General features: G+C 46.6%; 1 protein-coding gene across 3 annotated transcripts in view; it reads right to left on the bottom strand.

Moving 5' to 3' along the window:
- RAD54L2 (RAD54 like 2) overlaps nucleotides 1-13,492 on the bottom strand; it is a 44,897-nt gene that overhangs the window by 15,476 nt on the left and 15,929 nt on the right. For all 3 annotated transcript variants that reach the window (XM_032698948.1, XM_032698946.1, XM_032698947.1), the window contains exons 2-5: nucleotides 4,353-4,551; nucleotides 2,785-2,924; nucleotides 1,209-1,340; nucleotides 201-433 (exon numbers count right to left, since the gene is read on the bottom strand). In XM_032698948.1, the coding sequence (XP_032554839.1) occupies nucleotides 201-433; nucleotides 1,209-1,340; nucleotides 2,785-2,924; nucleotides 4,353-4,551 (704 nt within the window). The remainder of the gene's footprint in view (nucleotides 1-200; nucleotides 434-1,208; nucleotides 1,341-2,784; nucleotides 2,925-4,352; nucleotides 4,552-13,492) is intronic.

Below are 13,492 nucleotides of genomic sequence, written 5' to 3'. Positions count from 1 at the left end.
CATCTAAATATACAAAGGCCTGATAATACAATAGCCAAAGTTATACAGAGCCTTGGCATCCCTTTGTCTGTATCATTTGACTGTCCACAACAGTCACTACTACAACCAGACTGGTCACAGAGCTCACCAAAGAAGTTCTCCCGAGATTGCAAGGCAGGCTTGTCTGAAGTCACTGCATTTGCAAGACTAACAAAGCCTACCTGATGAGGTTTTACTGCATGTGCAAGCTGGGGAGCCAGGAAAATGTCCTCTTCGTTTGGTGGATGATTGATGTTGACAATGACTTGCCCCAGAGCATCTGACTGATTTAAGGCATCATTCACATGAGAGCCACTGCTCTCTTCACTGCCATCCTCCTCCCCTTCATTGCCAGAGTCACTGCTGTCCACAATTTGGAGGGCATCATCCTCTCCTGAGCTCAGCTCAATCACTTCTGCAAAGTAACCAAAGCAGGAGAGAATAAGGGCAAAGGTGAACTTGACATCAGGGTTTATCATACATGGAAAAAACTATCAGGAAATAAGGCTACCACCACCTTTTGCAATTCCACACTGGCCTAATGACCCATTCTGAACAAGCAGGCACGATACAGACACACCAGGCCCCTCGAATCAGCATATGAAAGCATGACTTTCCCTGAGCTTTCCTATGTTTCAGACAACATTAATTTGGGCTGATCCAAACAGAAACGTGAGACAGTTTCTATGAGTGATTTCCATTCTCCTCCATATGCCCTCTTAACCAAACCCAGGCATGCATTTTATCTACCGATGCAATGTCTAAGGACCACCAAGGATATTAGGCAGAAGTACTGTACCAGAGTGGTATAAAGTAGTCAGGTTAGGTCCATTTGGGACAAGAGACATAAAAACCACTTTCAGCTGCAGATCTGAATACTTAGATGCTCCTTTTATACACAGCAGATGATGCCACATCTCACGTAAGCATTCTTCAGCAGAGCACAGAGCAAAGTTAAGTGCATTTATAAAGCAGAAATAAACACAAGTTCACGAGAGGGCCTGACAGGCCATTTTATAAATGTCACTTTGGGACTCACAGAGCAGAACTGCCCATATAATTGGAAACCAATAGGCCTACAAAAATCTGAAGTGATTCACCACTGGAGCATCTGACTAGATGAAAACAGACTTGTGGTTGAATAAACAGCATATTGTGAGAAGACCAGGCTGAGCCAATTGGTCACTTACCATCTTTAATGCTATTTTTTCCTTTAGCATCATCTTCACTGCCACTGCTGGTACTGTCGAGGCAGATTACTTCCTCAGCCAGGACCTGAGGGGGGAGCTGGGTTGCCTCTGCGGTTCTGAAAACGATGTCCTCTACAAGCATAAATCATAAACAATAAGTAATTCATAGTAATAAGGAAGGAGACAAAACTGTTCAGAAACCAGACAGTATTTCCTTCCACTTTTGCTCCAATAACTTAGTCCTGGAATTTTCCATAACAGACTCTCACTGTCTACAATACTGCTATGACTCAGCTTCCTGGGTCACACTCTGCTCCTTTCTCAATATGCTGAAACAATAGGCCATTGCTGATGGCACCCTCTGTTTCATGCCCTGACTGGGGCACACTGACCACGCAACACGCTAAAGCCCTTTGTTTCTCTTTTTTTTTTTGGTCTCAAAAGTAAAAGCTGTGTTTCACCCAGCAAAGAACTGAAGGGATGATAACTGCCCTTTGTTAGTAGGACACTGTAATAATTACATCCCACATATCATAAACAACTTTTGCTGATCAAGAGCATTTGTTTGTATATTTTAGTGCTGTTGTGTGGTGAGAGAGGCTAATGGGTCCAAACAGCACCACTACAGTGACTCAGTAATGATGTTCTTCTGGGGCTTCAACCTACCCTGCAACAGTTGAAGTGTTTTAAACAGCCCTTATTCCTTCTCTTCTATGTAAAAGTGTTTTGAACACTTGCACATAAGGGAGAATATGCATTTTCTCAAGAAGCAAAGCCAACTCAGGAACTCCTTACTCCTGACTCCTTACACAACATCCAACTGCACTTCCTTGCCCCTTACACCAGACAGAGGCTGGTCACCACCAGATCACCAAAATGATCCAGATTAGGAAACAATGCGAGATGACATATTCACCAGAAGACAACTGGCTACTGCCTGCTACTCACTGCTTGCTGAAACATGCAAGAAAGGACAAGGTTACATCATTGCTCTATTGCTCCACTATCCCTGGCACAGACCATTCCCAGTACAAACAGGGTCTGGACATGGCAATTCTACCAGTTGGAAAGACAAGAGAGTTCTGCTCCAGAATCCCGCTACACACAATTAATGTGTCAAAATATCTTCAACAAGATATTCCTGGCACCTTTCACCATGCAGCCACAGCATCTTGATTCAAAACTAGCTCATAAGTGGAACTGTCTACACTAAACCAACAAGTGCTTTGGAACTGCTGTTTTGAGAGTTTACTCTCGGGAGTGCAAGTACAGCATAGAAACACAGAATGGTTTGGGTTGGAAGGACCCTTCAAAGGCCATCTAGTCCAACCCTCCTGCCATGGGCAGGGACATCCATCCTAACCTTGAATGTTTTCAGAGATGGGGCATTTACCACCTCTCTGGACAATCTGTGTCAGTGCTTCACCACCCTCTTCCTTTTATCTACCTGAATCTACCTTCGTGCTGTTTAAAACCATTACCCCCTTGTCCTATCATGGACAAACACGGCACTACCTTCTTCATTCAGCTTCTGTCCTTAAAACTCCTGCTTTGGTTGGCATCTCCCACTGCTTACCAGGAAGAAACTCAAGGGGTACAGTTGGAATAGTAGCTGGATAATCCTTCCGCTGCTGCTCAAGCCGTTTCCTCCTCTCCAACTCTTCCTGCTGGGCTGCCTTTGTCACGGCTTCCAGTTGGTCCTCACGCAACAGCTTTCTGAACACAGGAGCAAAAATTGTTACACTCAAACAATTTCTCCCAAAAACATGAATGATTGTACAGCTGGCTCAAAAGATGATTGACAGGCTCCAGGAGTCTGTCAGCTACACAGACTGGGAACATCATCATCAAAAGATACAGGCAAATACAGCTACTTCGAGACTGTGTTTCCCAACTACAGGTAACACTACAAGTAGTCAAGGAAAAGACAAAAGTTTGACAGAAGCAAAATAATGAAAGGAGAAAAATTGGGAGTGGGTAAGCACATATGTAAAGTAGGTTACCAGAGACAAGTTCTTCTATCTGAAAGGATGTTTTTTATTGATATGCAGTTTATAAACACAAGATGCACAAAGCCATGCAAAGAAGATACGTGGGAGGAAAAGGCATCAATTCCACCACAAAAAGTCATTACCCTGATTCTCTTCTGACATAGTGTTTTCAGGAACTAGGACCTCTAATGGCTTTAACAATGGTTTCAAGGGACGCTCTCAGAGCACCTTCCCTTTACAGGTAGTTTTCTTTACTTCCAAATGTTGCTCTTCCCCTGCTTCAGTTTCACATGTGCAGTACTGGAAATGAAGGTGCTTTTGCCAGGGGAGAGGTGCTGTACAAGCAGTGGTAAAATCCAGCTCCCTCTAACTAGCCTTTAGAACCACCCAACCCCACACTTCAGGGACGTCTTCCCATCCTAATGAGGGAGGGGGAGATAGGAGGAGACATCCCCAGGCCTACTCAATATTCATTCCTTTGGCTTTAAGAAAATCAATCTGCACAAACTTAAACACGAACCAGAGACCACCAGCACACTGCACACAGGGCAAGAGAAGCCACTTGAGTTCCTGCTCCATTAGGACTCCTCTGAGCATTTAAGAGTCCCCTTGAACATTATTTCATAGCGATTTACCACTTGACAACTTGTCCCAGAATATGTGGTGACTTACACAATCAAACTATTACTGCTTTATATAAGCCAGGTGAAACTGATTTCCAACATTTCAGTCACCAGCAGTAGCACCAGCATTCTTGCTAACAAATACCCAGGATAGTACAGGAAAAGACTGTATTTTAGGCTGTTTTCAATAGGATTCACCTCAGCAAATATCTGAAACTGGTATTAACTTAATGGTGGTACTGTTTTTCTATTACATCTTTTAAAAGCCAGCAGCAATTACACAACTTTTGCAATATATTCCATAACCAAATATTCCCTCTTCTGAAATACCAAACAAGTCTGCACCCACATGCAGCACTCCAGTCTGAGATCATACTACTCCCACTGGTGAAATCCTAAGGTTTTGGAAAAGAAAAACCATCTGCTCTGCCAGCAGTGGCAAAACGTAGCTCAGAAGCAAAGTGCAGAGATTCTGTTTTCACCCAGAGGGCTCATGTGACCCTGGTTCTTTCTGTCCTGCTGCTCCTTACCTTATGTTCCTCCGCATGTGAGACGGTTTCTGAGCCCTCTTCTTTTTGGTGTCCTCAGAGGCCAGGCTCTTGTGCTGGTTCTGCAAGAGTTGCTCTGCCCGCTCACTCGGAGATGAGGTAGTTGAAGTCGAGCGCTGCCATTCTCCATCCTCCGTGTGCTCAGCATGGTCACCACTGAACACACCTTCCCGGGGTTGGTCTGCAAAGGGGAGAAGGTCATGACATGAGAACATGACATGAGAACATGACATGAGAGCTGTGCCTGCCTGGCTTTTACATGAGCATTCATCAGGATTTGAGCTGAGTGGGAACTGACAGTCCCAGTTCTCTCTCATCTGGAAGTATGTTTCTCCGAGGGTCAAAACTTGGGTCCTTTCCAACAGCTACTCTGAGTGTTAAAAAGTTTTATAGTGAAGGGTCTGTTCCCAGTAAAAGCCAAGACTAACACCATTCAACACAGCCCAAAAGTGTCCTGACAAGAAAACAAGGTAAAATTGTTTCAGTCTACGTGGAGCACTTGCTGTCCCAAGAGTTTGTGTTCCTATAGGGACCCAATGAGTTCTGATTAAAACAAGGAACTTAAATCTCTTCACCTTTGTTTCATGTTGTTCAAGTAAGGCAGAAATTTCCATTTATATGACACCTGTGTAATAACCATCTTCCAAGTTAACAGAACATACCATGTAAGAGGTTATCTGGTTCAAACACTGGGCACCTCAGTGGTTTTAGCACCAGGCTCCACTCTCATGATTTAAATTGTAACTTCCAACAAACTTTTTTAAAAATAAAAAGTGGCAATACTCTTTCTACATTATAAATCAGACACATTCTTTTTTCTCTTCATTCTCCCATTTCTAGACTTCCATTAGCACTTGATTTCACTCTTAAGGCATTTATATGAAATGACACCTTGTTCTATGTGACACTTGGCTCTTCAACAGGCTGCCAGTGACCAAGTTAATGCTTCCAGAGCACAGAAAGGAGATGTTTCTGTTCAAAAGCTTCCCTTGAAGCAAACTGTTTCTGACAAGCATTGTAATAGCTTCTTTGAAGCATCTTGTCCCCTTGTGTCAGGCAAAGAGATACCCTGAGTCTCATCTTGTAATCAGCTTTCTTGCTTACATTGTGTATCCGAGTTAATGACTGAACTGAAATGACACTTAGACAGAACTTTGAAGGAAAGAAGACATCAGTGCAGATGAATGTGGCAGATGAAGTAATACAGAAACCACAAACATCTCATTGTGACTCTGTGGGATCTGGAGACAAAGAGTATCCCTTCTCAAAAAAGCTAGGAGCTTAAACAAAGGATGTTTCAGTACAGTACGTTGCACCTACAGCTCTCACATTAATATGCCTATTAACTTCAGCTTACCACCAGCATCGCCTCTTAAAACTGAGATGACAAGAAGTAGATTCAGACCTTGGGCAAAAGCACCAACTTTGGAAACTTCCTCTCCAGACATCCCACCAGACCAGGCCCAGTATTTGCTCCAAGTCTATGTCAGAATCCATTTAGGACTTCAGGGCCCACCCCACCATAGACCAATACCAGCAGAGCAGCTCAAACATTTCTGTGAACATCGGTCTCTGCCAGTCCTACACATACTGGAAAAACAGGTATCCACAGCTTATGGGATGAAACAGATCTCACGACGGACGAAAGAAAAGTTATGTTGCACGTGAAGATTAAGGCTAAGGGGTTTGCTGCTACAAGCAGGGCAGTTCTCCTACCATAGCCAAGGTCTTGGAGCTCTGTCCTCCCACCATGCCTCCTCAGACTTACAAGCTCAAATACCACGCTCACTTGCAGACAGAGAACTGTGCTGGGAATAAACCCAGTTTCCCAGGCTTCCCAAACAACAGCTCTGCTATTTGAGCTACAGACACATTGTAGTCACATTACCTGCAACTCTTCAGCACTGTTTCCTTCCCCCCACCCCTCTCGACTCCTGGTTACATAACTAGATCAAAAGATTGGATGAAATAGGGCAAAGGGAAGCAGGGAGGCTGCACACGTGATCACATGCTCCAGGATGAGTCATTAAACTGGAGACAAACACTGCCATGGTTACATTGCTGCCATCTCACCCTGGGCCGGAGGACCTTGACAAGGCACCAGAGAGCACAAAGTCATGCTTGTTTGGAAGAGGAAGCACTTCCCTCCCTACACTCCAGCAATTACCCAGGTCATCTCCTCCGGCAGCCGCTCTGCCAGGAGCGGGTGTGCTCTGGCAGGAGCACTGTGCCAGGAAAGGGTGTCTTCAGGACAAGGGTGATACAACAAAACCCAAAGGCTCAGCAGCCCAAGTCTCCTCTACGTTTTCATATTTGTTGTGCAATCCCTACGTAGACTCATTCCACCTCTGCATTTTTGCCTTTTCTTTTCTCTTAATCATACCTAATACAAAATCTGCTGAAACCTACAGACAGCTGGATCAGCAGGTTTTTTAAAAAATATAATTCTCATCTGACCAGGAGTCTGAAACACAAAATCTGATGATAAATTTGATCCTGCACTGAGTACAGGCCCTCATCTGCCACAGCCGTGTCTGCTCAGGCTGGTGTTTGTCCTGCCAGTGCAAGTTCCGAGGTGAGGAACACAATCTGTGCCTCAGCCCACATTCCCGACACATACGCATCTAGATACTGAGAGTTCTTCCACACTACTGACAGCACCAAACATCACACTGATTCAGCTGCAGTGGGATTCAGGGGACAGCCGGATTCCCGAGGCTGCTCCCACCCTTGCCACCACCACGAATAAATCTGCCTTTCACAAAGTTTAACTAACACAGTGAAAAAATCGCAAGTCTCACCATGCATCAGCTCCCACCGCACCTGTGGCATGAGCTGGCAGTTACAAGCAGGAATTGTTTTGTTGCTGCTTTGTATCAAACTCCTGATTGTGTGCACAGCCTAAATCTTGCTGTACATAAAAAGCCAGGCTCCAGCTGTAGCCGTGTGGCTGCACTCCACCACAGTGAACTCCAGACTGTGTAACTGGGACCCACACTGGGACAGAAATGCATTAAGAAACACACTACACACAGAGAAACCTATTTTGTATAAGCACAGGTTAGATCTTTGGGTTGGAGGGAGTGTGGGAACAGCCTCGTCAAACAGGTCCCATCTGGTAATCAATGGAATAATCCTACCCCAATTTTGCAAAACCTACATCTACAACAGAAATGCAATTATGGTTTTGTAACAGGAGCTCAACGTGCTACTCTGACATGGTTACACAAGTAGCTTTCTATACAACGCAAAAACTCATCAGCCACGTTTGCATGTTGACAACTGCCTGACCATGCTAAATCTGTCAGTGCACTCTAGGAAGACCTGGGCAGTTATCCACGATGCCTCCATGAGAAGAACACTGCCACGAGCCTGTGGGTGACAGCCCAGTACAGCGAGATCAGCCACATGTGCCCAAGTACAGTCAAGAGAAAAAGCAGGCCCAGGTCTCCTAAGCAGAAGGCAGCCATGGGTCAGGTGTGGTTGCTGGCAAGGATGTAAATCCATCCCGTCGTTACACACCGGGCACCAAGAATCAGCTGGAACATCAACCGCTGGGTTCACACCAGCTGTTCCATGTTTTGCAGTGTCCTCAACAAACCTGCAAAGAGGGTTTCCCCAAGGGAACTGGTGAGAGCATCAATGCAGCTGTTCCTTCAGGTGGGTTACAGGTCTGAGAGATCCCCATGGAATTCCCAGTGGTCCTTGGTTATGGGCACCTGCACACACCCAGGCACTCCGTCCTGAGAGGTACCAAGAGGGACACAACTATCCCTTCTCATGCACTTCAAAGGTTTGAAATGTGTCTGCCCTCTCAAAACCCAACAGACCTGATTAGAGGATGGCTCTGGTTTGTGCTGCAGACCGGGGGTTGCCAGTTTTCTTTGCTCAATAAGCAGCAACCACCATCCCCAGCTGTACACACAAGCAGAGGGAGGTGTTTGGTTTCTCCACTGACACTATTGCAGTGATACAGTTTAGAAGTCTCTGTAAGAAAGGGAGTCATGACTGCTCTGTGTAACCGCTTCAGATGCTCCCTATGTGCTGTGACTGCCAGAGCTGCCCCTAAACACTGCACAGGTGAGTCATGATGTGCAACACAGCAAAAGATTTGTCCCACAGTCAGGCACTTCCTATTGCACCCAAGCTTACAAAACTCACTTCATGACCTCCTTCTCAAACTTCCCTTAAAAACAGCACAGGATTCAGCCTGGAGAATATTCTCCAGCATTGTCAATTCAGCAGTGAATTGCTCTTGACACAGCCTGCTCTGCAAAAAGGCTAAGGTTGCTGTGAAGTGTGGTGAAGCAGCAGGTACATTGTTTTGAGGTGTGAGATGTGCATAAGAGTCTTCTGACACCGAGGTGTGTGAGAAAACAGTGTTACAGCTGCATGCAATCTCCATGCTCCAAGGCAGACCTCATTAAGTCCAAGTGTTGTGCATCCACAGTTCAGCTCTAGTGACACTCCAACACTCCTACAAGTACAGAAATTCCCGTTCAGAATAAGACCCAAAGGTCTCCTACCTGAGGCTGCTGGATGAGAAGGTCCAAGAGACCCCTCAGTGGACAAAACACTGTAAGATGGTGACTTCCTTGCCTCCTCAGTTACTAGATAGCTAACGTGGCTAGCCAGAGGTACACCCTCCTCCTAGGAGGCCAGTTACTCTGCCAGGGTAACTCCAGTGAGTCCAGGGAAGGCATAACACTGAAAACCAGATACTTGTTTATTTCTAAAATCATTTCACTACGAAAACTCAGGATACTGAATAGCACAGTGTGGCTCAGTCTCTGGGCATTACTTCCTACCCTAAGGACAGGGATGTGCATGCACGGTGAGGAAGGGAGCTGCATGCAGAGCAGCGAGGAGTTAATTCTTACTTTGGGAGCTCTCTTTCGTCCTGCACAAAGAACAAAGAGCAGTTAAATATTATTGCAGTTCTTCTGGGAAGTTCCATGCGGTTTGTGGGCAAAAGCTTGTCAGAGACTAGCTAGTACTAGCTAGGGCTACTACAGCTGGTACTGAGCTGTCAAAGCAGGAATGGGAGGAGCACTGAGGGATGGCAAAAGAAAGTCTAATTGCACAGCTCCAGCTGCAGCACTCAGTCCCTGACACACTGAACTACAACTGTGCCAAAGGCTGGAGGAGCGACTCCACAGAGCTCTGACAGCCTGGAATATCCTCTCTGGGGTTATGTGATGTTTTCCCAGTGCACTGGGGGCTGGAGCAGTGCGTAGGTGATACCAGAGTGCAAGTGTACCTGGCACCTGAAGAACAGCAGTTCTTTAACTGTGGCACAGCAATCATCTTGGAGGCTGGCAACAGGCAGAGTGCTCCACCTCATCTTGTACTCAGCTGTGGAATATAAATTAAATATTTTCAGAGTATTCTTTCTCTCTATGCTACTGGTGCAGCTGTTGCATGGATGCCATACAAGAGGGGAGATGTCTGCACAGAGCACCCTCTCACAGAGGTGGCATTGTGTGAAAACACTTGAGCACCCCAAGACGGGCTGGAGGCAGGAAATTCCTTGTGAAACCCCTCAAGAACAGTGTAGGCAAAAGTACGGGGGAAGCTCAGACTTTTTTCCTCCAGGCACTACCTGTTGCAACACCCAGGAGAGGCACAAAGCCCTCTCGAGGAGCTTGACACACATCAAAGCCTGATTGCTCCCACCCGAAGCACAGGGAAAGTCACTTTAGAGGGGGACGGAGGGGGACGCAGCCCCTCCGGGGAGACTCGGGGCCGCGGTTCCCCCCTGCAGCCGCCGTCAGAGCAGCTAATTAGCAACAAGACTTTGTTCTCTTCGGAAAATAATCGGGCTCAGTCTTCGACGGCAGGACGCCCCTCCCAGCCAGCAGTGCTTAACAAAGCCCTAATTATGTAAGTATTATATAACCCGGCACACCTGCCCCCCCGCGCCGGCCGCGCTCCCCCCGGCTCGCCGGACCCCGCGCCCGGCCACCCTCGACCCTCTCCAGCCGCCAGCAGCTGCCACTCGCTGACAGCACCGAGCCGGGACCTGACCCTTGTCCACTTATCCACACAGAGCCACGGCTGCGGGGAGCTCCCAGGCCTGGCACTGTGCCCTGGCCAAGCGGGACAGCCACGGCGTGAGCCTCGGGCAGCGGGACCTGCAGCCCCAGCCCCCAGGAATGCCCGCCTGGCTCCAGCGAAACGCAGCCCACCGACCAGAGCAGTGACCGACCGCCCTGGCCCCAGCTCTGCCGGTGTCCTGCTGAGTCACAGCCACAGTACTGCCAGGCAAAAGGCGTCTTTTGGGCTGAGCCTGCCCAGCCCCAGAGCTTGCCTGCTCCCAGGGGAAGCTTCCCTCAGCTGTCACGAAGCACGTACATCTTCATTCCCGTTGCTGATTTATCGGAGTTAACCACCTCAGGTGTGTTGTTCATACCTGTCACTGTAACCAGACACAGAGACTGTCATGTTGGTATAACAAACAGTGCTCCTTCAAGTCTTTCATTTCTCTTAAGTATCTGTAAAGCAATCACTTGCTGTGGGTTCAAGATACCTGCACGAAATCTGCAGATTGCTGGTGAGAAAGGATGGCAGGCTGCCTCCATCCCCAACCCAGGACCAGAGGATGGAGGGAAATGATGTGAAATGAGCTCTGAAGAAAAAACGCCACCAGCACTGATTCCATGGGCCAGAGCACAAGGAGGCAGCCAGATCAGGAGTACACAAAAGCCAAACCCATCTCCAGACTCCCTGGGCAAGGAGTAAGCCACGGAAAACTTTAGAAGAGAAATTATAAGGCAGCACTGCCCTTCTTTTTTCCTTCAGAGGTCTTTCAGCATATCAGTTACTGATGAGGTTATGCTGCAGAATAAAACTCCTTTCCTGGCCTGAAGGAATCCTTCAGGGACAAAAGGCAGCAGAACTGAAGGGCAGAAGCAAGGAAGATACCACCCAAAAACCAAAGGGAAGGGAAGCAGCCAAGAAATGCCGAGAGGCAAACTGGAATATCAAACTGCCAACTTTGGTGACAGACGATATATCTTCTAACCCTGGGATTATGCAAGCAGAACTAGGCCCCAAATACCCAAGAGATCTTGTTCTGGCTGGGCCTCAATGCTGCAGACGCTGAGACCCGGGTTACATAAACACCAAAGAGCACTTATATAACTGTTGTATGGCACAGGCTCGCAGCCACCGGCACCCCATTGCCACCAGAGTGTGGCAGGGAGCTGCTCTGGCACCCAGCCTCTCCAGGACCTCCTCCCATCCCTGCACAAGCCCCTGAATGCAGCCCAGGTGAGGTGCCACTCAGGTGCCTCTCACAGGCACCACAGAGGAAAGGTTCATGCTTACTCTGGAGTACCGGGCAATCTTGGATCCATTTCCTGCTCTGATAGCCAAAGAGGGTTGTGAAATTTCATATCAAACATTTTCATAGTGCCTTGAGATGGCAAAAACTGGAGAAATGCAGAACACTGCTACCTGGCATCCATCTTCTAGATACATAATCAAAACTACTTTTCCTAATAAAAGTCCTCAAACCTAGAATGTAAACTGTTTCCTCCTCACATGCCCCCTCTCTTGTGCAGATACTTGTGGGCATAAGTGAAGACAAGGAAACAAAGCCAGGAAAGGCACCCACTAAGGTCGCAAGGGAAGCAGGGATGGGTCTCATTTGTCCTTTAGACAGGGGTGTGTGAGAGCAACGAGTTACATAAAACTCCTGCTCTGGAGTCGGGAAATGTTTCAGGCTCAGTGCTGGGAAGTTTTCAACAAGCTGTGCGCAGGAGGGAACTGAAACCTCCCCTTTCTGGTTATCCCAGTTAACTAGTAACCCAGAATAGAGTTTTGTCAGCCAGATTACAGAAATTACCACGGGGATCTAAACACAAGTAACCGGATTTAACCATCAGATGTTATTTATTTTCACAGTTGTTCAAAGCTTTTTTAAAAAGGGAAATCTGATCTATTCTATTGAGGTGCCTAAATATTGATTTATGTAACAAAGACACATTTCCCCTCCCAACTTCAGAAAATAGATGCATACGGGAGCTTGACATGTTCCCAGCACAGTGAATCCAATTGCTTGCTACCAGGACTTTTCTAGGGATAAATTTCAGGGACTAAGAAAAGAGGACGAGTAGGGGAGCAAGCATTCTGCATTATGCAATGATTACATAAGCATTAGTTTACACTAGGTAGCTGGGAGTTGTGATATTAGCTTTATACCAGCATACTCTCAGAGCAATGAGAAATAATAAAGAAGGGATTATTGCTGCCACACACTTCCAAGGCCACCAAAATGGCAAACAAACAACGAGCACTAGCCAAACTTTAACCTCTGCCTCAAACCCTCACCATACCTTTGTTCCAGACCTGTTAACAGGGAGGGGGGAGAAGACAGGTGATACTCACTCCTAATTTATAAGAGCAGCGTGGGAAATAATCCCATTTTAAAGCACCCTCCAGCATCTGAGTACTCCTTTGTTGCTCAGGATGACAGTGGTATAAGAGAGGAGGGATTTCAAAATTCTAATACCTGGCATTTCTACTCCAGTCAGTGTCAAAGAGTTCACGAGCACAGTGACCTGTGAAACACCCTCCTGTCCATCTTGTAGAGGAGAAAACTAAGGCAAAGAAATCAGGTAGGCATCAGTGCTGAGGAACTCCCAAGTTGTTGGCTCTCTGTCTTATGCTCTCTTTCCTCTCCTTAAATGTAATTTCCTACTTTAACAAAACAAAACACAGTTGTGGATTTATTTTTTTTTTTTAGAACTGTAACAAAGCACAGAACTTCAGCTGCATTCCCTTTTTCTGCTTCAGTCTCTAAAGTAATTTCTGAGGAATTTTTAAGGACTGTGTTTAATGAGGGAGGCATCACTTGGGAGAAAAATCCAAATTGTTGAGTTTGAGCCTGTGTGCCACCGCATTCCACTGGCACTTCTCCCATCAACTGCAGCCAGAAAAGTGACTGAGAGCACTGGAGAAAGCTAATAAGACCAGGATGGAACACCACCACTGAAAGAACAATCTGTTTTCCTTTTCAAAAGATTGGTGCTGCTGTGGGTGCTGCTAAAGGAGTTTGACAAAGGGCTGCAAAGTTGTTCATGGCAATCAGACTCATACAAATCGAAGCCACAATGTCA

The sequence above is a fragment of the Chiroxiphia lanceolata genome, chromosome 11 (assembly GCF_009829145.1).
Source record: "Chiroxiphia lanceolata isolate bChiLan1 chromosome 11, bChiLan1.pri, whole genome shotgun sequence".
In the NCBI taxonomy this organism is placed as follows: Eukaryota; Metazoa; Chordata; class Aves; order Passeriformes; family Pipridae; genus Chiroxiphia; species Chiroxiphia lanceolata.
Note: the sequence above shows the minus strand (reverse complement) of the source record. Positions and strands in the feature narration are given on the sequence as shown.